This window comes from Sorex araneus, chromosome X, assembly GCF_027595985.1.
Source record: "Sorex araneus isolate mSorAra2 chromosome X, mSorAra2.pri, whole genome shotgun sequence".
Classification (NCBI taxonomy): Eukaryota; Metazoa; Chordata; class Mammalia; order Eulipotyphla; family Soricidae; genus Sorex; species Sorex araneus.
The window spans coordinates 367,666,290-367,691,208 of NC_073313.1; the positions used below are offsets into that span (position 1 = coordinate 367,666,290).

A 24,919-nucleotide genomic window follows, 5' to 3' on the forward strand; every position below is an offset into this window, starting at 1 on the left:
GTCCGTCCGGAGAGGTCACTGGTCAGTCCCGGGGAGAGGGTCACTGGTCAGGTCCTGGGAGAGGACACTGGTCAGTCCCGGGAGAGGTCACTGGTCATCCTGGGGGAGGAGGGAGATGGTCAGTCTGGGGGAGGAGGACACTGGGTCAGTCCGGAGAGAGGACACTGGTCAGTCCTGGGCAGGGGCGCTGGCTGGCGCGTGACCTGCAGGGCCCGCAGAGACTGCGCGGTGAGTGCCCGGAGGTGACCGGCCCTTCCTTCTCCCAGTGTGCTGCTGACCAGGCCCCTGCGGGGAGGCCTGCGCTGAGACCGAGAGGGGCCGGGGCGCTGGAGAGGCCCCCTGGGGCGGGCAGGGGGCTGGGGACACTGTCCAGCTCATGGACACGGAGGGACTGACTTCCTCCCTCCCTTTCTTCCCTCCCTCCCTCTACCTCCCTCTCTACCTCCTTCCTCCCTCCCTTTCTTCCCTCCCTCCCTCTCTACCTCCCTCTCTACCTCCTTCCTCCCTCCCTCCCTCCCTCTCTACCTCCCTCTCTACTTCCTCCCTCCCTCCCTCCCTCCCTCCCTCTCTACCTCCCTCTCTACCTCCCTCCTCTACCTCCTTCCTCCCTCCCTCCCTCCCTCCCTCCCTCCCTCTCTACCTCCCTCTCTACCTCCCTTTCTACCTCCTCCCTCCCTCCCTCCCTCCCTCCCTCCCTCCCTCCCTCCCTCCCTCCCTCCCTCTCTACCTCCCTCTCTACCTCCCTCTCTATCTCCTTCCTCCCTCCCTCCCTCCTTCCTCCCTCCCTCCCTTTCTCCTCCCTCCCCTTCCTTCTTCCTTCCTTCCTTCCTTTCTCCTCCCTCCCCCTCCCTCCCTCCTCCCTCCTCCCTCCCTCTGTCCCTCCCTCCCTCCGTCCCTCCCCCCCTCTGCCCCAGCCCCAGGCAGCTATGCCCTCCGGGCGGCCCATGCCTGTCCCCGAGCAGGGCTGCCCAGGCCCCTCCAGGGTCTCTGTGCGGCTCGTGGTGTCGGGGTCCACGTGTGCTGGGAGCTGAGCCTGGGCGGGCGCCTGCTCCTCGCACCCCCTGTGCCGAGTCCTGCCCGGGCCCGGGGAGGGCAGTGCCAGGAGGCGGCAGCAGGTGTCTGGAGAGCCCGGAGGGGCCTGGGCAGGGCCGTGTGGGAACGGAGACGCGGCGGGACCGGGCGCCTCTGGGCAGGGCGGGCCGAGGCCGGTTTAGCCCATGAGCCCCGACCGTCCGGTGTTTGCTTTCCTGAGAGAACGTTCTTGGGCTGAGAGTGCAGCCAGCGGCCTCTGGGAGATCCCGGTGCGGCGGGAGAGATGCCGGGGGCAGCTGTCTCACCCGGCCGCTGTGTGGTCCCCGCCCCCGAGAGAGCAGACACGAGCTTTCCCTCCCGCGGCCAGCCCGGGCGCTTCCAGGCCTCGTCTCGGTCCCTGGAGGACGCGCCCGGGGGAGAAGCCGCCACAGGCCCGGAAAACAGCGGGCACAGTTTGAAGGGCCCGTGGCTGGGGAATCGATTACACTAGGGTCACTGCAGCTCTGGCTGTTGCGGGCCCAGTACGGCCCGGTGGGTCCCCCCAGCTGAGCTCGGGGGCCGGAGGTGCTGGGGACCGGACCCCCAGGAGCTCTGCAGGGACCCATAGCTGAGTCCTTCCCGGCCAGCCCATGTGGGGCTGTGTCTTGTTAAGTCTCTTGGTGGCCCCTCCCGCCGTGCCGGCTGCTGGGGTACTGAGACCCCTGAGACCCAGCACCGCTGCCTTGGGCCGCTGTGTGCCGGGACTCCCGGGTGCTGTCTTCGGTGCCGTCACCAGAGTCAGGCTGTGGCGGCTCTTGCTGGCCATCGAGAGCTGCATCGCGGGGCTTTTCCCGGCAGGCCCCAGGCTCGGGCCCGTCAGCAGTGGGTGGAGGGACACTAAGGGCCGTCCTGTCCCCGTGCTCTACACAGTGCCGCATCCCTGTGCACGTCCAGGGGCCCCATGGCCGTGAGACAGACCGACAGACAGACAGACAGACAGACAGACAGACAGACAGACGGGAGGGCCCCCCGGCCGCCCTGAGAGCTGGACCAGAGGACATGCAGGCCAAGGTGTACGGAACGCTCCCGTCTGGGAAGGAGGCAGGGGCTGGGGCCCTTTCGGGGGACCCAGGGACAGAGCCTCCGGCCTCAGACCTGGCTGGGGGGCGGGGTCTGTAGGTCCCTACACTGCCCGCTGGCATGCACGCTATGTGTGTGTCTGTGTGCGCGCGCGCCTGTGTGTCTGTGCATATCTCTGCGTGTGTGTCTGTGCGTTTGTGCTTGTGTGTCTTTGCATGTGCGTGTGTCTGTGCATGTGTGTGGGTGCCTGTCTGTGCATGTGTGTCAGTGCTTGTGTGTGTGCCTGCGTGTATGCACGTGTATGTGCATGTATGCTTGTGTATGTGTGTGCATGTGTGTGTGTGTGCATGTGGGTTGGTGCATGTGTGCATGTGTGCCTGTGCATGTGTATGTCTGGGGCACATGCACGTGCATGTATCTGTGCACGTGTGTGTGAGTGTGTGTCTGTGCATGTGTGTGTCTGTGCATGTGTGTGTGCATGTGTGTCTGCACACATGTGTGTGTGTGTCTGTGCGTGTGTGTCGGTGCCTGTGTGTGTGTGTGAGAGCTGGTCCAGCATCCCTGGCAGCTGCCTGTCCAGCGAGTCCCCAGAGCTGCCCTGGTGGGAGCGAGGCCGTCCGGGGCCGTGTGTGAGCCTCACTGTGCAGGAGTGGGCGTGGGTCCCCCCTAGTCTGGGCTCTGGCTGGGGCCCGAGAGTGTGTGTGTGTGTGTGTGTGTGTGTGTGTGTGTGTGTGTGTGTGTGTGTGTGTGTAGGGGGCGATGCTGCCTCGGGTCCCAGCCGGCCCCTCCCGCCCGCTGAGCCCGGCCGGGGAGGGCGGAGAAGCAGAGAAGCAGGAGCCGTGCGTCCCCTCTGCCCCCATGACGTTGACACGGTCCTTCTCCCAGTAGCGGCTGGCGGAGTCCAAGGCCTCGTTTGCGTCTCACCTCTGTCCCTCCCGCCTGTCCACCGGCCGCCGTGGGGCGTTCGCGACACTTGTCCCTCGTGTTCCAGCCCGCAGGAACCAGTCGTGTGTTCCCTGTACCGGGCAGGCTTTGGTCTGGGTCGGGTACCGGCGACCGTGAGCGGGTTCGTGGCCTCTCTGGTCTGTGAGGACGTTGCGGCCAACTTGTGTGGGTCCGGCGGGCAGGGGGCGGGGGGAGGGTCAGGACCTGGGCTCAGGGTGCAGCTGATGGAGCCCGGCTGGAAACCGTCATCGAGGGCCTTTCAGGCAGAGCTTGGCTGGGCAAACCCTCCCCCGCTCTCCGGGGGCCTCTTGTCATTCCGGGACTTGCCATAAATAGCCCAGAGGGGCCCAGCCTGCCAGGGAAATGCAGATAAAGCCGGTCCCTGAGCTGCGGGCACCTTTGCGGTTTAATCACCAGGGAAGAAGCCAGGAAGACTGTTTTTATTTTCATGTATTTAACTTTGTTTTTCAGTTCCTTTGGGTTTCGGGCTCATCCCTGGGTGTCCAGGGCTGACTCCTGGCGTTGTGCTCGGGGAATCATTCCTGGCAGGGCTCAGGGGACAGTGTGAGGTGTCGGGGATCAAACTGGGGTCAGCTGTGTGCAAGGCGAGCTTGGACAGTCACTTCAGCCCCTGGGGGTTATTCTGGGACGAGCGGCTGCCTCCCTCCTGCCCCGGCATGTCCGAGTGCAGAGGCCGCGGTTAAGGAATTTAGCTTAATCCTGGTCACTTAGGGAGCCCACTGCTTTTTTTTTTTTTTTTAAGAGTTCTTTCCAGGGAACAGGAGCGGTAGTGCAGGGGGGTGGGCACTTGCCTTGCGTGCAGCCGGCCCGGGTTTGGTCTCCAGCACCCGGCACAGCCCCCTGAGGCCTGTCAGGAGGAAGCCCTCCTGAACGCCACTGGGTGTGGTTCTCGCCTCACCCCTGCAGGTGGAGGATTCTCCCCAACCTTTGGGACCTGGGTCAGCCCGGTGTTTGTCAGCCTGGTAAGACAGACACTCTGGGCTACTCTGGGGGAGATGGCGGAGGCGGCGGGAGGGAGGAAGGCCGGCGGGGGTGCTGGTCTGGGAGCTCGCGCAGGGCCTGGCCTCCCTCCCCGAGCCCCCGGCCCACCCCTTGCTCTGACTTCCAGGGGAGATTCCCTGACTGTGCTTGGCCTCGGGACTGAGAGTTTCAGTCAGAGGTGGTCTGTGAGTCACAGCTTGGCGGCGAGAACTAGTCTGCACCCACAGAGGGGACGGGGCCTCAGCGCCCACAGACACGCGGCCTTGGTCTGCCGGGACGTGGGTCACAGCCTCGGCTGGGCCACTGCGGGGGGCTGGGGGGTGCTCAGAGGGTGGGAGCGCGGCCCAGCAGGCCTAGGCCCAGGGCTGAACCCGACGCCGCAGGGCCGAGCAGCCCCACTGTCCGGCCCAACCCCCGGGCCGGGCACCAGAAGTGGCCCCAGGGTACCCAGCCCTGCCAGGGAGGAGGCCGGAAGTGCAGGAGGACTCAGGTTTTTTTGGGGGGGGTCACACCTGGCGATGATCAGAGGTTACTCCTGCCTCTGCACTCAGGAATAACTCCTAACAGTGCTCAGCACTCCTGGCTCTGCACTCAGGAATAACTCCCAACAGTGCTCAGCACTCCTGGCTCTGCACTCAGGAATAACTCCCAACAGTGCTCAGCACTCCTGGCTCTGCACTCAGGAATAACTCCCAACAGTGCTCAGCACTCCTGGCTCTGCACTCAGGAATAACTCCTAACAGTGCTCAATTCTATGGGATGCCGGATATTGAACCTGGGTCGGCCGCATGCAAGGCAAACGCCCTCCCCACTGTGCTCTCGCTCCAGCCCCAGGAGGGCTCAGCTTTGCTTCCTGAGAAGCTCCCCTTGACCACAGGCTGGGGACTCGGCCCCGGGGCTGAGGTGGCGGCTTCTGCCCGTGGACTCTCGCTGCCCCTGCAGGGACCAGCAGCTGTCGCTGGCACGACTCCACGTGGCACCGTGGTGAGGGAGGAGGTGGGATGGGCTCCGTTTCCGGAAGCTTGGGTGGGGCGGGGCCTCAGTCGAGGGCTCGGGGGTGTGACCGAGTCGGCCTTGGGTCCTTGTGGTCCGACCCGGGCCCCAAGACCTTGGGGGTCACCGGGTCTCTGCTCGTCCTTCTGAGCAGCGGTAGTGGAGAGATGGCGCTCTGGGGAGGGCACTGGCCTGGCATGTGACCAGCCCCGGTTTGACCTCTGACATCCCGAGGGTCCCCTGAGCACAGTCAGGAGTGATCCCTGAGTGCAGGGACAGGACGGGGCCCTGAGTGTTAGCGCGTGGCCCCCCAACAAACAAAACAACGACAAGAGCAGCTGGGCCAGCCTTGGTTCTGGGTGGTTCCCTCGGAGGAGTCCAGTTCCAGCTCTTTGCTGGTCACTTGTGTGACCTTTGACTGGTGCTGTGTAATCCCACCAACGGCCAATATCCAGAGACTATAAAGCCAAGTTCCTGACGTCTTATAGCCTAGTTCTTCCCCTGGGAGAACCTGGCAAGTTACCGAGTGTCCTGCCCGCATGGGAGAGCCTGGCAAGCTCCCTGTGGCGTATTAATATGCCAAAACCAGTAACAATGATGGGTCTCATTCTCCTGACCCTGAAAGAGCCTCCAATGCGGCACTGTTGGGAAGGACGAGTAAAGAGAGACTTCTAAAATCTCAGGGCTGGGAGGAATGGAGACGTTACTGAAAATCGACGATCAACGGGATGATGATGATGATGATGATGATGATGATTGACTAGTGGGAGGGTGGAAGCTTGAGCCTGGCAGACATGCATTTCTTCCTCAGTAAAATGGGCGGAACCAAATACCCACTTCAGGTGCTTGCTGGGGTTAAAATTGGTCTACCTATTTGACAACAGGGGTCAGTCTCCCAGGGAGCTGCGAGGAAGTATTAGCTATTTTCATCACCACCGTCAACATCTGGACTGGGGAGAAGGGACCAGGAGATAGTTTTGCGGTCGGGTCCACGTGTCCCTGCATGCACACTAGTGCGTCCAGCTTGGGTTCCTTCCTTCCTTCCTTCCTTCCTTCCTTCCTTCCTTCCTTCCTTCCTTCCTTCCTTCCTTCCTTCCTTCCTTCCTTCCTTCCTTCCTTCCTTCTTTCCTCCCTCCCTTCCTCTCTCCCTTCTTTCTTTCCTTCCTCCTTCCCTCCTTCTCTCCTTCCTCCCTCCCTCCTTCCTCCCTTCCTTCCTTCCTTCCTTCCTTCCTTCCTTCCTTCCTTCCTTCCTTCCTTCCTTCCTTCCTTCCTTCCTTCCTTCCTCCTTCCCTCCTTCCCTCCTTCCCTCCTTCCTCCCTCCCTCCCTCCCTCCCTCCCTCCCTCCCTCCCTCCCTTCCTTCCTTCCTTCCTTCCTTCCTTCCTTCCTTCCTTCCTTCCTTCCTTCCTTCCTTCCTTCCTTCCTTCCTTCCCTGTGAGATGCAGTTACAAAGCTTTCATGTTTGAGTTTCAGTCATACCAAGATCAAACACCCATCCCTCCACCAGTGCACATTCTCTACCACCAATGTCCTTAGTATTCCGCACCCCCCCACCCTGCAACCCTTCCCCTGCCTCCATGGCAGACAATTTCCCCCATTCTCCATTCTCTCTACTTTTGGGCATTATGGTTTGGAATACAGATACTGAGAGGCCATCCTGTTTGGTCCTTTGTCTACTCTCAGCACACGTCTCCCATCCCGAGCGACCCTTCCAGCCATCATGGACTTATCTGTCCCTTCTCCTTCCCAGTTGCCTTCTCCCCCAGCTCACGAGGCCAGCCTGGCTTTTTCTTTTTTTTTTTTTTTCAAGAAGAAGAATCCATTTATTGCAAGTTGGTATTAAGTGGGAAAATAGGATAAACTTGTTTTCCAAAGTGAACAAAGAGATAACTTTGTAGTGCTTGAAGAAAAATCTGGAAAATTGTTCAGATACTTTGTCTGCTTGTAGAAACTAATCTGACAATATTTTCTTAGAGGAAAAAAATAAACATACAATCGCTATTGACCTTATGATCTCCTTTCCTTCAGCCTGGGTTCTTTCCTGGCACCACTTGGTCCCTTGAGTCTCACTGGGTGCAGCCTTGGGGGCATCTGAGCACCCCTGGGTGTGGCCCTGGGGGTCCCTGGCACTGAGGGGCCTGAGCAGCACCTCCTCCTGGGCCCCTCATTGGGGGCCCCCTTGGACTTCTCGAGCCCCCTTGGACTTCTCGAGCCCCCTTCCCCGCCCCCCACACCAAACATTACTTTGGGGCGCGTCTCCGTGCCTTTGGACGTTCCTGTACGGGGAGCCGTGCTGATGGGGCGGGGCGCGGGAGGGTCCGGCGGGATCTGCGGGCGCCTCACCGCGTGTCTGTCTTGTCTCCCCGCAGCGAGCTGTGTGCCCCCGTGCCAGAACGGAGGGATGTGTCTGCGGCCCCAGCTGTGCGTGTGCAAGCCCGGCACCCGGGGCAAGGCCTGTGAGCTGACCACGGCCCACGAACCCGCACCCGCAGTCCCCAGGGCCCGGGGCCCCGGGCGCCCCGCCTCGCGGAAGCCTCCAGAGCCGGCGGCCCAGCGGGCTCCCTCGGAGAAGGCGGACGCCGCGCCCAGAGCCAGTCCCGTGGCCCAGATGACCCTGACGCTCAAGCCGAAGCCGCCTCCCGTGGGCCTGTCCCCGCAGCCACGGCCTCAGTGAGTGTCCCCATCTCCAGGCCCTCTGCAGCTACGCGCGCCCCCTCCCTGCGGCGTGCGGGGGACCGTCTGCCGGGCAGTGGCGTGAGCCAGCGCCTGACTGTGCCGCTCCGTGACGTTGTACGTGTTGCCCCTCTGCTAGCAGGACCTAGCCAGAGCGTCCGCCAGAGCTGGAGGGAGGCCCGCCGGGAGCCGGCCCAGGGAACTGTGTCACTGGGGCGGGGACTCGGAGCGATAGCACAGCGGGTAGGGCGTTTGCCTTGCACGCGGCTGACCCGGGTTCAATCCCTGGCATCCCATATGGTCCCCTGAGCACCGCCAGGGGTGATTCCTGAGTGTAAAGCCAGGAGTAACCCCTGAGCATCGCTGGGTGTGACCCAAAAAGCAAAAAAAAAAAAAAAAAAAAAAAAGCCGGATGGGGTTGGAGCAGTAGTACGGGTAGAGTGTTTGCCTTGCGTGCGGCAGACCCGGGTCAGTCCTGGTATCCCCTCTGGTTCCCCAGGCAGCACCAGGAGTGATTCCTGAGCGCAGAGCCGGGAGTGACCCCTGAGCATCACTGGGTGTGGCACAAAAAGCAAAAAATATAAAATAAAATAAAAATGAGAAAAAAGTAAAAAAGCCGGAGATGCATATGCAGATGGGAGACTCGGGTTCGACCCCAGGCATCACACAGTGGCCGCCAGCTCGTCTGGGCTGAAGCAGGGAGCATCATGTGGGGCCCAGGCAAGTCAAGCCTCAAATCCAAGTGCTCTCCGGGCGCCCGCCGGCTGGGGTCAGGAGACAGAGCGGGGCTTACGGCGTCAATTCCCGGCACCCCGTATGGATTCCCGAGCCCCGCCTGGAGTGATCCCTGAGCACAGAGCCTGGAGTAAGCCCTGGGGACCCCTGGGTGTGGCCCCCAAACCAAAGCAAACAGTAAAGAAGGAGCCGGGCAAGGCGGCCCCAGCCCCACGGAGAGTGCGCAGAAGGCAGAGGGAGGAGGGGGGTCGTGACTCCCTTCCTGGGTGTCCCCGGGCACCCACAGGGCTGCTGGCCGGGGGAGGGGGGTCTTGGCTCCCTTCCTGGGGTGTCCCCGGGCACCCGCAGGGCTGCTGGCTGGGGGGCTCTCGCTGTGTGGGGGAGCCCTGATCTGACCAGCGGAGGCCTCGGGGCGAGGTGTGTCTGTGCCCAGGCCCCGAGCCCTGGGCTCCTCCGCAGGGTGGGGGTGGGCTGGTGCCCCCCGGAGTGTGTGTGTGTGTGTGTGTGTGTGGGTGGTGCCGGGAAGGACGCTGGTGGCCTCGCTGTACCCCCGACCGCTCATGAGGGTCCGCAGCGGGACTTTCTCTGCCTCCCCCTGGTGGTCACGCCCAGCTGCCCCCCAGGGACTGTCCGGGGGTTCCTGCAGAAGAGATGACCTCACTGGCCAGCCCTGTAACCAAGCCCCCCTCGGTCCCCGCTGGGCGGGCCCTTGCCGCCTCTCTCGGCCTCGTTCCTCTTTCCCTCCCTCCCTCCATCGCCCTTGCCGCCTCTCTCGGCCTCGTCCCTCTTTCCCTCCCTCCCTCCCTCCGTCCCCTCTGCTGCTTCCCTCAGGGTCCCTCTCGCTTCTAGTCTTTTTAAAAAAAATTGTATTGAATCACTGTGAGATGATTACAAGCCTTTATGTTTGGGTTCCAGTCACACGATGATCACACACCCCTGCCTCCCCCAGTGCGACTTCTCGTCTTCATTCCCGATAGACATCCAGGCCGGGGTTTTGCGGGCACGAGCCACGTCGCCAGCATTTCATTTGCAGAGCAAATGTCCGGGGGTCGCCATGAAGGAAGGCGGTTGTCTCCCTCAGCTGATCCCCGCTAGGCAGGCCGCCCCCCCACCCCCGCCTCCACCATGCCCTGAGGAGGGAACCAAGCCCAGGGTGGCCGAGGGAGGGATGAGGGGCTGTGCTAGGGATTAGGTGGGGACGTCAGGCCTCTGTGCCCTCCAGCCGACAGGGCAGCTGGGCTTTGTCATCCGTCGGTCAGGACTGAGATCTCCCCTGCCTGGGGGTGTCCCGTCTGGCTGAGGCTGGAGGAAGAAGCATCCAGGATGACGCCGGAGCACGGGCGGATGAGCTCTCAGAGCTTGACTCAGCGACGTGACATCGCTTTCGGCTGCGTTGCCCCCGTCCCCCGTCAGGATTCTTCCCCCGGCTGCCTCGCTCGGCCCTTGCAAGTGTCGAGTGGTCTTAGAGCCCGCGGGCCGGGCCCCGGGGCCCTGGGGCCGCTGGTGCTGCCAGGCTGAGGGTCCCACGTGGCCTGGGAGGGGTGCGGGGCCAGGCAGCCCTGCTCCGAGTGGCTCTGGGTCTCGGGAGGGACGTGGAGCTGTGCCCGGGGACGCGGCCAGGCCTCGGGTGCCCTGTCCAGCCCTCCCAGCTTCATTGCTCGCGCAGGGGAGCTGGAAATCACTCACGTCTTGGGGTTGTGTGTTTGTGGGTTTGTTTTTGTGCCACACCCAGGGCTGCTCTGGGGTGACCCCTGGGCCAGTGAGAGGGAGTGGCTCCCGGCGGTGCCAGGGGTCAGATCCAGGGCTCTCGCGAGTAAGGAATATTCTCAAATGCTCCGGGTCACGTCCTTGGTCCCCCGGGATGTGTTTCACCTCTGGACTCGGCCTCTTGGGTCCCACCAGCCAGCGGGGTCTGCAGGGCCCACACGGGGGTGCACGGTAGACCAGATGTCCGGCGTCAGAGACAGGCGCCACCCTTTTCTCTTCTGTTCTTTTGTGTAATTTAAGAACGTCATGAGTCAGCGGGGGAGCTGACGTCTCAGCCCTGACTGGACTCTGGGAAAAGAATCATCGATCGTTGGTTATTCACATCAGAGGTGAAGGCCTCTGGAGGAAGAGGCTTTTAGTAGGATTTTTTTTTTTTTGCTTTTTGGGTCACACCCGACAGTGCTCAGGGGTTACTCCTGGCTCATGCACTCAGGAATTACTCCTGGCGGTGCTCGGGGGACTATATGGGATGCTGGGAATTGAACCTGGGTTGGCCGCGTGCAAGGCAAACACCCTACTCGCTGTGCTATTGCTCCAGCCTCTGGAGGAAGAGGCTTTTACGTGGCGTTGCCCTGGACGTCTCTCTGGGGGCGGGGGGTGCCTGTGGGCTTTGGGGTACTCTCGGCCTGCAGTGCTCTCCCTTCTGGTATTTTCCGTGTGAACCTTATAGGCTGCCTGCTTTCTGGGCCCTGCAGAGGGTGTTACGCTAGGTTAGACCTAAGCAGCAGGAGGTTTTTAAGGATGGAGGGTCCCTCCTGGGGAGGGAATGAGGGCGGTCTCCTTTGTCCCTGAGGGATTTGAAGATTTGGCCAGTCGAGGCATGACAGTCACACGTGGTCTGTGGCCCTGTGTCGCCGTGGACTCCCCTGCACGTGAACGTTTATGACGGTTCTGGAGAACCAGAACCAGAGCCGACAGCCAGCCGCTCTGGACTCTTCTGGGGTCTTTGAGTGCTCGAGTGGGCGCCGTTCAAACCTCCGTCCAGGGCGTGTAGAGTCCGCTGGCTGAGTGTCTGGGCCCCGGGGCAGGTGGCTGGTGTGTGGGGACCCCAGGTGAGCAGGGCAGTGCCTGGTGACACCTGGACCGTGGACGCTGCGTCTGTCCCCTGGACGTGTCCGGCTTGCAGGAGGACGTGGGGTCGCTGGAAGGCCAGGGTGGTTCTCGGCCGACCGGGGCCCGAGAATGCGGCGCTGCTCGGGCCAGCAGTGCTCGGGATGAGTGGGCCTGCCCTTAGTGATGAGGTGCGGGTGGCGCCCGGGCCAGGCGTGTGCTAAGCATGTGGCCTAACCCCTGGACTCCCCAGCCCCAAGCAGCCGGCCTTCCGGGGCACTTGGTGTCTCTGGGGAGCTTTGCGGGGACCGTCTCGGTGTTGGGGGCACCAGCCGCACACTGAGGCCGATGAAGTTCTGGAGAAATGGGCGTCCCCGACCCCCAGGGTCTCGGGCCGGGAGCATCCCGGAGTGTGTCTGAGCAGGGGGGAGAGGGCGGGCTCTCCCCGACGCGCCCCGTGCTCAGCTTCCCGCCCTGTCTGGGCGGCTGGAACTGCAGCTTCGCGGTGACACAGATGGGGTCTTCCTTGCTGTTGGCTGGTTTGGGGGCCACGCCGGCCCCTGGCTCTGCGGGGGTCCCGGGGATTGAACCCAGGCGAGCCACGCGAGGCAGGCGCCCTCCCCGGGCCCCATCGCTCCGGCCCTGGTGCGGACTGGCTGGGATGTCCTTGAAGGATTCCGCCTGCTGACGAGAGCACAGGAGTGGGAGCCGGCCCCGCTCCTGGGGGTATTCACAGCCCTGCCCGCCCCCCTCCCCAGATAAGACTTCCGAGCCCCGTCAGCTGCGGCGCCAGAGAGGCTCGGCCTTCTCGGAGCCCTCACGCGAGATAAGGGCCTGTCCGAGCGTCCCGAGGCGAGGGGCCCGGTCAGCTCCCAAGAGGACCTGACTCAGTTTCCCCACTGAGCCCTCCAGATGCTGGTTGGTGGGGGTGGGGGGTGTCTTTCTGTGTCCGGGCCCTGCCCCGCCCCAGCAGCCCCCGCCCCAGGAGTCCGGGAGTGCTGGCCCGCCCTGGCCGAGAGCAGGCCCTCACCTCGCACCCGGGTCTGTGTCCGGCAGCTGCAGGGCAATCTCTGCTCCTTCACACTTTTTTTTTAAATTTTAATTTTGCCTAGAGGGAAAATGTCTGAGTGGCCTCAAGCCCGGACCCCTCTCGGGCCTCTTCATCCCTCCCAGCCCACCCCTTCTTTCCGGCCTGAGATGGTGTAGACGTGCTGAGATGGTGTAGACGCGCTGAGATGGTGTAGACGCGCTGAGATGGGGTAGACTCACGGAGATGGTGTAGACGCACTGATATGGGGTAGACACGCTGAGATGGGGTAGACGCACTGAGATGGTGTAGGTGTGTTGAGGTGGTGTAGACGCGCTGAGATGGTGTAGACGCACTGATATGGGGTAGACACGCTGAGATGGGGTAGACTCACTGAGATGGTGTAGACGCGCTGAGGTGGTGTAGGCGTGCTGGGAGGTGTAGACATGAGGAGCAGACTAACCCACTCACTCCCTCCTAGCGAGGAGTGGAGGCACTGCCTCCCGCTCTCTCCCGTGGGCCCAGTGGCCCCAACCTGCCCCAGGGTGAGGCATATTTCCCCCCCTGGAGGCTCCGTCCGGCTCCGGGGCGCTCTGAGGGCGGGGACGCCTCGCGCCTCTCCCAGGGGAGAGCCGGGTCCCACCGCGGCTGTCTCGGCGCCGAGGGCCAGCGGGGCAGCGTGTTCCAGCACCGTCTCCCGCCTGGCGCCTGCGAGTCCCGCGGCACCAACAGTGTCGGGTCTCCGTGAAGGGCCCCGGGCCGGCCAGCGCTGGTGCTTTCTGATCCTGGGTGCTCGGGCCCCAACATGTGGGCCAAGCGGGTCGCAGTAGGCGGGTCTCGGCGTGAAAAAAGTCCCAAAGATCGAGAAGCCGGAAGTAACCTGAGCAGGGGGAGCCGCACTCTGCAGGGATCAGGGGCGCAGGGCAGCCGCTGTCTCCTGGACCCCCGAGGCTGCCGAGGGGCGACAGTGCCGGCTCCTGGCTGGGGGACGCTGCCCTCCGCAGAGGCTCCCGGACCCGCGGGCGCTGCCCCTCCCGCTGCGTGAGGTGCCCAGAGAGGCCGGAGGTGACATGCGGCCAGCAGTCGGGGTGGAGGGGTGGATGGGGACCAGAGTGCCAGCCCTGCCCGGACACTGCGTTGCACGTGGGCGCGCACTGGGTACGCCCGTGAGCAGCGGGTGGCAAGCTTTGCTCCCCAGGAGCTGGGGCGGGGTGGACGCCCGCCTCGCCTGCATGGGGGTGGGGCGTGCACCCGGCGGGACGCGTCATTTCTGGGCAGCACAGTCTGCCCTCCGCTCGGCGTGTGGAATCGCCCGGGACGCCGGCAGGCAGCGGAGTGCTCCCGGGGCGGCTGGCCCAGGTGACGCTGAGCAGACACTGCTGGGGGTGGAGGTGGGGGCAGAAATGGGAGGAAGCCCTCCTTCTTTCTCCCCCCCTTCTCCCTCTTCCTCCTCCTCTTCTTCCTCCTCCTCCTCCTCTTCCTCCTCCTCCCCATCCTCCTCCTCCACCTCTTCTTCCTCCTCCTCTTCTTCCTCCTCCTCCTCTTCTTCCTCCTCTTCCTCCTCCTCCCCCTCCCTCTCCTCCTCCCCCTCCTCCTCCTCCTCCCCCTCCTCCAATCCTTCTTTTTCCTCTTCTTCCTCTTTTCCTCCTCCTTTTCCCCTCCTCCTTTCTTCTTCCTCCTTCTCCTCCTCCTCCTCCACCTCCTTCTTCTTCCTCCTCCTCCTCCTCCTCTTCCTCCTCCTCCTCTTCCCCTCCTCCTCCTCCTCTCTTCCTCCAACTCCACCTCCTTCTTCTTCCTCCTTCTCCCCTCCTCCTCCTCCTCACCCTCCTCCTCCTCTACCTCCTTCTTCTTTCTTCTCTTCCTCTTTCCCATCCTCTTCCTCCTCCTCTTCCCCTCCTCCTCCTCCACCTCCTTCTTCCTCCTCCTCCTCTTCCTCCTTCCTCCTCCTCCTCATTTTAAGTGTCTTACAACTTTGTTTTGTTCCTATTGCAGTTTTGCCTTTCTATTGATTTTCAGAAAATATATCATTTACTGAAAGATAAAAAACATAAAGGGAACTTATAACACAGAGAACTGATGGACAGTGAGTGACCACACGCCCCCTTCCCGCTGCGTCTCTCAAGGGACAGATACTCCCTTCACCCTTCTGGTGTGTGGGGCGCAGAGCTGGTCCTGCCTCCGCCATGTAATGCCTTTACGTTAATACTTTCATGTTGCTTATCTTTGTGCTTTTACTATGTTTCATTTATTTTGGGGGGAAGGGCAGCTCCAAAGCAGTGTTTGGGGGCCGGGAGCCACAGCCCCCTCCCCTGGGCTGGGCTGGTGGTTCAGTGTGTGGGTCAGAGGTGCAGTGGTGCTCGGGCTCCGGAGCTGGGTGACCCCGGCCTTTCTGGGGGGACCCCAGGATCACGCCCACAGTCCTGGGGGTTTAGGACTTTGGGATGCCGTTATTCCGGTAGGTCAGTTTTGTGATCTTTTGGTGCAATTATGTTCCTCTGAGGTGAGTTTTCTCTTGTCCCCAGTGTTGGTTTATTACAGCCGTGTAGCTGAGGTGGGCCTGGAGGCCTTGTCCAGCCCCCCCTGGAGCCCTCTTCCTTCCACACCCAGCGGGGTGAAGGGGAAGCGGACTGATTCTCAGACTGACAGGCAGCACTAAAGCCATGGCTTGAGCGCCGGGCTCTGAGCCTCAGCCCCCCACGCCTTGTGGCCAGGATTCGTGGGCCTGTCCTTTCTAGAACGTTCCACCCTGGGCTCTCCTGTACTCACTGCCATTCTCCTGCATGGAGCAGTTGGACCAGGGTTCGGCCTTCCCAGCAGCGACCGCCTCAGGACCCTTGTCGAAGCCGAGACAAGTTCGTTCAGAATAAAATAAAAGGGAGGTTCGCTGGGCTGGAGGAAGGGCTGTGAAACGAGCTTCTGGAAACATCCGTGTACACGCATCGAAGCGGGATGGCTCGGTGCGGGGGAGCCGAGCAGCGCCCGAGGTGGCACCTTGATGGTCGCTTTTCCTGCGTGCCACCTGTTTGCCGAGCTGCCCTGAAGTTGGGGCTGGTGGCATGTTCATTTCCCGTGGGAAGGAGCCGTCGGCTGTCCTGCCGCGCCCTCCCTTTGCTGAGCCGCGGTGCTTGGAGATCTGTCGGCTCAGGAAGTTTCTAGATAGTGCGCAGGCCTGTCTCGGGCTCTCGGTCTTGTCGTGTCAGTCTTTATCCCAAAGTGCTTTAATGATATAATATTATATAGTTAATATTCTTGTGTTCTTCCGCTTTGTAGGATTGAATAAGCGGATGCGTTGGAATTGGGATTCTGCTCTGACTCAGTGGATAATTCTGAGTTAAATACGTGTTCAGCAACGCGTTTCTTCCCTTCCATAGTCGGTCACCCCCTTTCTCTGGTCCTCTTCAATGTCCTTTAATGTATTTAAAGGATGATTTATTTATTTGTTTGTTTGGGGGCCACACCCGGCGATGCTCAGGGGTTCCTCCTGACTCTACACTCAGGAATTACTCCTGGGGTGCTCGGGGGACCCTAGGGGATGCCAGGGATTGAACCCAGGTCGGCTGCGTGCAAGGCAAACACCCTACCTGCTGTACTATGGCTCCAGCCCCTCACTAATGATTTTGAGGAGAATTTTGCATATTTTGTGGGAATTGTTGGCTCAAGGTTCTTGATTGGAATTGTAATGGAATTTATTTACTAATAAGCTTTCCTGAAATGTCCTCAACGTGGTTTTCATATAAATAAGGTTGCTTTCTTTTTTTTTTCTTTAGTCCTGAGTTGGCAGGCACCCTTGGCAGTGCTTGGCGGTCACCCCTGGCATGGTTTGTGGGCATCAGACAGGCTCCTGCCTTTGAGCACGAGATCCAGCCCTCCGAGCCTTCGCCCTGGCCATGTCTGTCTTTCACGTACCACAAGTTTACTGAGATGACAAGTCTCGTTACTTTGGTCTGCGCCCTATTGGATTTTCTGTAAAGAATCATGTCACATGCAGTGGTTTGCCCGCTAATGTTGACATCCCCAGCGGGAGTTTTCTTTTCACAGTTCACCGTGAAATTAGGGAACGTGGGCTTGGCTGTGAGGGTCCAGCACCCTCAGTGACCACGTTCATCTGCAGTTTCTTTATCAGTGCTCTTTATTACAGTGAGAGCCCCTGGATTGCTTGATGATGGCCAAGAGCTTGTTACAGATATTGAGCTTAACCGTTTGATCTGTTGGTCTCGCCATATGGTCTTTTTTTTTTTTTTTTTTTGCTTTTTGGGTCACACCTAGCGATGCACAGGGGTTACTCCTGGCTCTGCATTCAGGAACCACTCCTGGTGGTGCTTGGGGGACCATATGGGATCCCAGGAATCGAACCCAGGTCGGCCGTGTGCAAGGCAAACGCCCTACCCGCTGTGCTATCGCTCCGGCCCCGCCATATGGTCTTCTTATATTTTTAATGTGGGCGATTATGGTAAAGGATTTGCTCATGCTGGAACAACCTTGGCTTCACAGAATGATGTTCACTTGGCTTCGTCTTTTTCTTTTGAAATCTCGCAACCCTTTTGTTTGTGTGTGACTTCAGGAGACTGGAGGCTGATCCGGTTTCTCATTTTGCTTTGATGCCATTTTTATATTCAGGTTTGTGGATATTTTGGGGCCCCGCCTGGGGGTATTCAGGGGGTGAGGTTATTCCTGGCTCTGTGACTCCAGGGGTCACTCCTGGGGTTGCTTAGGGGACATATGTGATGCTGGAGATTGAACCGGGGTCAGCCGTGTGCAAAGCAACTGCCTTAACCTCTGTACTAAGGCTTTTAAAAATTGCAATAGAAAAAGGACATAAAACTTGTTCATAAAGCTTTCCAGGGAAGTCCCATGTAAGGTGATTTAATTTTCCTTGTGTTGTCTGAACTTTTTATCTGCGTACAAAATTTAGCTTTAATTTTGAGGGTCTATTTGGATTTATTCACGTTTCCCCCTTTTACTGATTTCACCTGTTTCTCCCTTCCCATAAGCCATGTTGGCTTTTATGCTTCTGAGTAGTGATGATTGTCACAGATGTTTACCCTGCGCAAGCATGCATATGTCAGCTAGCTAAGGCAGAATGTTTTCAGGGTTTTCACCCTGTGCCAAACAACGCATGAACTTAGGACAGCCGTCTGACCTCTGTCTCCGGTGATTTATGCTATTTTTATTCAACATTTTAATTAAAAAAATTTAAATCCTACAAATGAGATATTGTGTCGCTGGTTTAGACAGTAATGCGTATTTAGACCTCCGCACACAGCGCCAGTGTCTTTGTTTAGCATTCTTACTTGTGTTTAGACCGGGGCTCCGGGACAGTTTTTGTTGAAAGTGCCTCTTTTCGAAATTCCTGTGGTGAGGGTCTTTGTCTTGATTTTCTTGGGTTTCCCTGAGTCTGCAGTTTCTGCCGGGAGCTATTTATTTATTTATTTCAGGGAGTATTTTAAGGCCATTCCTCCCTGTCCCTAGACTCCCCTGGTTCCTGCTGCTGCGTCAGCTGACGGCGGGTCTGACGCTTGCTCCCTTGTAGGAAACCTGTCTTCTGGTCAAGTTTTAAAAATTCATCTCACTTGGGATTTGTTGGGGATGAAGCAGGTTTTCACTTTTGCAAAAAAAATTCAGTCACTTCTTTTGGACTCAGTGGGTGTCAGCCTTTTTCCCCTCCTCTACACCTGCTCGTGAGCACTGGCCCGGGGACTGGGGAGCACTGGTCCGGGGACTGGCACTTGAAATCTTCCTCCTCCCCCCTCCTCCTCCTTCTTGCCCCCCTCCTCCTCCTCCTCCCCCTTCTTCTCCTCCCTTTTCCTCCTCCTCTTCCTCCTCTTCTACCTCCTCCTTCTCTTCCTCCCCCCTCCTCTTCCTTCTCTTCCCCCCTCTTCCTCCTCCTCTTCCTCCTCCTCCTCCTTCTCCTCCCCCCCTCCTCCTCCTTCTCCTCCCCCTTCCTCCTCCTCCTCCTCTTCCTCCTCCTCTTTCTTCTCCTCCCTCCTCCTCCTCCTCCTCTTCCTCCTCCTCCTCCTCCTTCTCCTCCTCCTCCTCCTCCTCCCACAAATGGTCGGTAGCTTCTGTTCTTGGTCATTCCGCCCCACGCATGCTCGGTCTCTGTCCTGCTCTCAGCCCGTTTCTTTACTCCTCTTACTTCCTGCAGAGCTCGTGTCCCTGCTGTCATCCCTCACGGAACTGCTTTGCACGTCTTCGGGTCTACAGGTTCTAAGTGGCTGATTTCAGGTTCCCCTAAGGAGATGAACAGTCTTGAGCTTCTGGTCAGTGTACTGGATATCCTCTCGGTGCACGTCCACGCTCTAATGCACGCCCCACACACGCCTGTGTTCTAATGCACGCCCCACACACGCCTGTGTTCTGATGCATGTCTCACACACACCTGTGTTCTAATGCACGCCCCCCCACACACCTGTGTTCTAATGCATGCCAAACACACGCCTGTGTTTTAATGCACGCCCCACACACGCCTGTGTTCTAATGCACACCAAACACATGCCTGTGTTCTAATGCACGCCCCCCACACACCTGTGTTCTAATGCATGCCCCCCCCACACCTGTGTTCTAATGCATGCCCCCCACACGCCTGTGTTCTAATGCACGCCCCATACACACCTGTGTTCTAATGCACGCCCCCACACACCTGTGTTCTAATGCACGCCCCCACATGCCTGTGTTCTAATGCATGCCCCCACACACCTGTGTCCTAATGCACGCCCCCACATGCCTGTGTTCTAATGCACTCGACGCGCCTGTGTTCTAATGCACGCCCCCACACACCTGTGTTCTAATGCACGCCTCCCACACGCCCGTGTTCTAATGCATGCCACATGCACTCTGAGGCTTACAGTCCAGGCGAATTACCCACACTCGGCATTGGATCAGTTCTCCAGTCTAACCTGTGTTCTGCCTCTGGCTTCTGCGTTCTGTGATTCCAGAGTCTGGGTGCTGCTCCCTAGGATTTTCCCCCCAGAGTAGCTTTGGGTGGAGCTTTCGGCGAGGCTCCTGTGGAGGCGTTTGTGTGCGTTTCAGTAAAGTCCTTGGGAACACCAGCCCGGCAGACTGTCTTTCTCTTTCCTCGGGGGCCTGCACCTAGCAGGGCCGGGGGACCATCAGGTACCAGGGGTCGAACGCAGGCCTTCCCCATAGAAGCGGGGGGCCCCTGCCCCCCGACCGGGAACCTCCTCCCCAGCCCCCCCCGCCCGGCCCCCGCCCCGCCCGAGAGCCTCCTCCCCAGCCCCCCGCCCCCTTGCAGCGTTTGAAGCTGCTCTTCTGGTGGCGGGGACGTTTCTCGTTTGTCTGCCGAGGCTGCGGGGGAAGGGTGTCATCAGGGTGGCCGGGGCGAGGGGCCCTGTGAGCACTGTCTCAGTGCTGTCCTGGGGTCTGGGCTTCCCGACCTGACGTCACAGGTTTGTCCCTCCCGTGTGTCCGAGTCGCCAGCTGTCCCCGTCGCCAGCCTCCACGCTTCTCCTCTCTGCAGCTCCCCCGGGCCCGCCAGCGGTTGGGGTCTGGACCCGTGGCTGCGGGTCTCACCCTCCAGCGTCCCCAGGAGGGAGTCTGAGCCGTGACGACTGAGACACACAGTGTGTGCAGGCCGGAGCCGTGGCGCTCCCGTCGCGGGGCTGGGGGGGTGGCCGAGCGGGGCCCGGCCTTCCCAGCAGGTGGACCAGCCCTGGCCGGTGTCTCCGGGCCCCTTTCCGGACACGCGCATTCTGGGCTCGCCCATGCGTGCTGAGGGGGACCCTGAGGTGGCCCCAGGCGTCGGCCGACTCAGCCGTCCCCGAGGGCCCAGCCCTGCAGGGGGAGAGCCCTCCGTGGGGGCCCCGCAGCCCCGCTGTGGCGCTTCTCTGCCTCGGGACAGGGACCCAGGGAGTAACTCGCCCACGGAGGTGCTGTTTGCTTGGTCCGTCTCTCAGGCTGCCTACGCCCAGGGGCCCGTCTGCTTAGGGCCGTCCCGGGGTCACGCCTGCAGCTGCCTGCGCCCAGGTGCTTCCACGGCGCCCCCTCCTGGTGCTCAGGGCTCAGGGGAACACGTCTCACTTGGATTCTGCCTCTGCAGTCACACCCTCCCCCGAACTGGGCTCCAGGGGGTATCTGCACTCATTGGGCGTGGGCTGGTCCCGGGACGCTGGCAGGACAGGGGCAGGGCGGGGACAGGCGCTGGCGTCCTCTGGCTTCTGCTGGGTAGACCGGCCTCCGGGGCTAGCGGGTCTGTCGGGTCCTGCGGTGAAACACACCCCCTACAGGTCAGGAGAGCCTCCCTCCCTCCCTCCCCTGCCCTGCCCTCTCTGCCGTCTGCCGCTCCCTTGCTTCCTCTTTCCCGCAGACTCAGACTTGGTTTGCAATTTGAACGGAGCTGCAGGGTGTCAGCACCCCCATGGCCAGAGCTCCAGTGTCACCGCGTCCCTGGAAAGACCCCCCAGTGCTCCTCACCCCCCCCAGCCCCACTCTCCCTCTGGCCGTCACAGGCTCTCCGCTGGCCGCTGGCCAGTGTGTTTGCTTTAGTCGTTTGTGTCCCGCGCATCAGGGCCGACACCCCGTTATCCTAGTCACCCCAGCACGTTCCTTCTGGTCCCCAGAGACACAGCTTCATCTTTTTTGTTTGTTTGTTTGTTCGTTTGCTTAGTTTTGGGGTCACACCCAGCAGTGCTCAGGGGTTCCCCCTGGCTCTGCACTCAGGAATCACGCCCGGTGATGTGGGGATCGAGCTCGAGTCGGCCGTGTGCAAGGCTGCCCGCAGGGAACATGCTTGCCTTGGGCTCTGCCTCTGCTGTCACATGCTCCCTTGAACTGGGGCCCAGGGGCTACCTGCACAGGTCTGGCATGGACTGGGCCTGTGACGCTGGCCAGGAGAGGGCCAGGGCCGGGGACAGATGCTGACATCCTATCGCTGTATCCTGTCGCTCTGGTCCCTTGTTTTAACAACATAATAATGTTACTCAAACAGGCAGGCTGCAGCTTTTTTTTTTTTTTTTTGCATGTTGGGTCACACCTGGTGATGCTCAGGGGTTACTCCTGGCTCTGCACTCAGGAATTACCCCTGGCGGTGCTCAGAGGACAGTATGGGATGCTGGGAATCGAACCCGGGTTGGCCGCATGCAAGGCAAACGCCCTACCCGCTGTGCTGTCGCTCCAGCCCCGGGCTGCAGTATTTTTTTTTTTTTATCAGATTTTGGTGGCCCTGTGTTTTGGCTGTCGTGAGGCGCCCTGCTCTCCTGAGAGGCAGAAAGCTCCAAGGGACTTTGACCTTCGGTCTAAGAGGGAAACAGGGACAGTGTTGCCAGTGGGGGCGGGAGAGTGCGAAGTGGCGAAGGGACGTTTGTTCCAATGAGAGAAGCGTTTGGGAGGCAGGGGCTGCGGGCGACTCCACCCAGCCTGAGCGGGAGAAGGTGGGGTTCGCCCGGCTGGTCTAGCGGTCAGAGCAGGTGGACCCTGTCCGTCCTCTTCTCTGCACCCAACAGCTGTGTTTGCAGCCCCTGTATTGAGAGAGGGCATATATTTTTTTTTTTTTGCTTTTTGGGTCACACCTGGTGATGCTCAGGGGTTACTCCTGGCTCTGCACTCAGGAATCACTCCTGGCGGTGCTCAGGGGACCCTATGGGATGCTGGGAATCGAACCCAGCTTGGTGGAGGTTGGCTGCATGCAAGGCAAATGCCCTCCCCGCTGTGTTATCCTGTACTTCGCTCCAGCCCGCATGTTCACTTCCTGTTTGTTTTTCATCTATACCCAGCGAGCTCAGAGGTTATCCTGACTTTGTACTCGGGCATCACCCCTGAGGGGCCTGGGGACTGAACTCGGGTGAGCCATGTGAGAGACAAGCACCTTTCCCTCTGTACTACCACTCCGGCCCCTGACTTGTAATTGATTAATTAATTTTGGTTTTCCTGTCCACACTCGGCAGGGCTCCTGGCTCTGCACTCAGGCATTTACTCCAGGGATGCCAGGGATCGAACCCGGGTCAGCCACGTGCAAGGCAAACGCCTTCCCAGCTGTCCTATGTCTCTGGCCCCCGGCTGGCTTTTTAAAAGAATAAAAATATGTAGCGTATGTGATGGGAGGGAACCTGGGGACACTGGTGCTGGAAATGTGGCCTGGAGGAGGGACGGGCGTTGGGACACTGCATGGCTGAAACCCAGTCATGAACGGTTTTGAAAGGTCTATCTCACAGTTATTAAAATATATATAGCATACGTGTACCTTTGTGGTGTGGGGCAAGGACCTGGCTTAGTGGCAGAGCACGTGCCTTGACGGTTCCTGGATTCTGTCCCCAAGGCCAACACACGAGGCGGGGCTCCAGCCCACAATGGCAACGGGTCAGGCTAAAACCTTGCTTTCCTGTCACCCGCCTTGCAGGCACCAGGCGCCCGGGAAAGCCTCACTTCTCGCCCTGGGATTCGAGACTTTCCAGAGGCGCCCGACACACTCCCCCCAAATGCATTCTTGCCCTTGTCACGTCTACTTTGGTTTTTTTTTTGGGGGGTCACACCCAGCGATGCACAGGGGTTACTCCTGGCTCTGCACTCAGGAATTACCCCTGGCGGTGCTCAGGGGACCATATGGGATGCTGGGATTAGAACCCGGGTCGGCCGCGTGCAAGGCAAACGCCCTACCCGCTGTGCTATCGCTCCAGCCCCGTCACTTCTACTTTGAAAGGGAAAATTATTTGTGCATTGATTCCTGCCTTTAGTCACTCCATGCCAGACACGGTCCCGTGAGTGATGCAGACGTTCTCTCTTTGGCCCGCCCAGCAGTTGGGTGAGGTCGGTCTGTCTTTGTTTTCACACCTGGCCAGTGAGGGCCACTGAGGCACAACAAGCCTGGATAGATGGCCCGAGTTCCAGTAGCCCAGCGCTGCAGGTTACCGTTGGGTTCCGGATGGGTCTGGCTCCGATCAGCTTTGGACGCCTGTGTCACTGCCCTGGGCAACACCCACAGTTGGCAAGTTGAGGAAAGAGAGCGACAGGAAGGTTGGTTTAGCTGATTTGCCACAGAAAGTCCCCGGCAGGATTGGATGAGGCAGCGTCATGTTCATCTTCAGGGCGCGGACGCTGAGGGGCTGAGGAACGGGATCTGATCTCAGGTCATCAGGGCGGTCACTGCGTGGGTGTGTCCGGGGCCCGGGTCCTCCTCCCACTCACCCGACTGAGTCCCACTCTGCACCTTGGCGTGTCTCGGCCAGCTCAGATGGGCTGATGAAGGACGTGTCCGCTGTGCAGGGCAGAGGCCGGGAGAGCGTCTGCTTCCCTCTGGGTGACTCGGTGAATTCTTCTGCCCTGGTGTCTGCTTGCTCACGCCAGGCACCGTTTCAGACGCCGAGTGCTCAGCGTGGCCTGAGACGCACAGGGGACGCGTGCTTTGTGGGGGGTAGGTGAGTCACACAGGGTCATGTCTGGGAGTAAAAGAGCGCGGGAGAGTGGCGCGGGCTGGGAGGCCTCGCGAGGGCTGAAAAGGCTGCCAAGGCTCACGGCTTTGAAGAAGCTGAGATCTGGGGCACTGGGAGGAGCGCAAAGGGCCGCAACTAGAGGCCTGAGTTTGATTCCTGGACCAGGGGGTCCCCCTGAGCATCGCAGGGACCGACCTCCACGCAAGGCACCTGGAATAGCCCCTGAGCGAAACAGTGTGGGCGTGCGTGTATCTGTGTGTGTTTGTGTATATATGTAAGGTCACATCAGGTTGTTGGGGGCTACCAGACCCTGGCAAGCTCCCCGTGGCGTATTCGATTTGCCAAATACAGCAAGAATAACAGGTCTCATTCCCCTGACCCTGAAAGAGCCTCTGATCGTTGGGAAAGACGAGTAAAGACAGTCTGCTAATGTCTCAGGGCTGGGACGAATGGAGACGTTACTGCCGCCCGCTCGAGTAAATCAATGAACAGAAGGATGGCAGTGATGACAGTGACAGTGATTCCTGAAATCGGGGTGATGGTAGCGCTCAGGTGGGTGAGAGGCTGGCAATGTGGAACGATCCCTTTCTGGCAAACTTCGTTCCCACATGCAGTCCTCGCGTGGCACTGTCTCGGCCCCTCTGTGTTGGAGGGCATTTTAGTTTTTATTTTCAGGTTTCTGGGCCCCACAGCAATGCTCAGGGGTGACTCCTGGTGGGCCTCGGGGACCCTACGTGGTGCCAGTCTGACTCTGCTGCATGCAAGACAAGAGCCCTACCCACTGCACCATCCCGTCTAGCCTCCTTCCGAGCATTTTACGGGGAGTAAGTTCCCTGCTTACTGGCTCTCTCCAGCATCCCCCGAGAGCCGGGACTCCCTTCCCTCGACGAGGGCGCCCCCTCCCGGGGTGTCCTGGCAAAGGCATGTGCGGGATGGCCCCAGGTTTGGCTCCAGGCGGGCAGGAAGTGTGGGCCCAGGACCTCAGGCACACGTTAGAGGCTGGACCGAAGCTGGGGCCTCTCCCGCTTATGGTCCTCCGTGATTCACAGCCCGCCGGGAGGAGGAGGGCTTTCTCTTTCCCACTGCAGAGGAGCACCCTGGGTACCGGGCACTCCAGCCCGGAGCGGTAATTACAGAAGCCCTCGGGGTGCCGCGGGATGGTCGCCCAGCTTGCCCGCGGCTTCCTGTCGGCGCAGGGCCCCATCCTGTGGTGCGTGACGAGGCCAGGCCCTGAGGCCAGGGGCCAGGGAGCAGAGC

At 60.3% G+C, this 24,919-nt stretch overlaps 1 protein-coding gene across 1 annotated transcript in view; it reads left to right on the top strand.

The window, feature by feature from the left end:
• Positions 1 to 24,919, top strand: part of LTBP1 (latent transforming growth factor beta binding protein 1) — a 259,047-nt gene that overhangs the window by 15,506 nt on the left and 218,622 nt on the right. The window contains exon 3 of the mRNA XM_055120644.1: positions 7,399 to 7,699. Within this exon, the coding sequence (XP_054976619.1) occupies positions 7,431 to 7,699 (269 nt within the window). The 5' untranslated portion in view covers positions 7,399 to 7,430. The remainder of the gene's footprint in view (positions 1 to 7,398; positions 7,700 to 24,919) is intronic.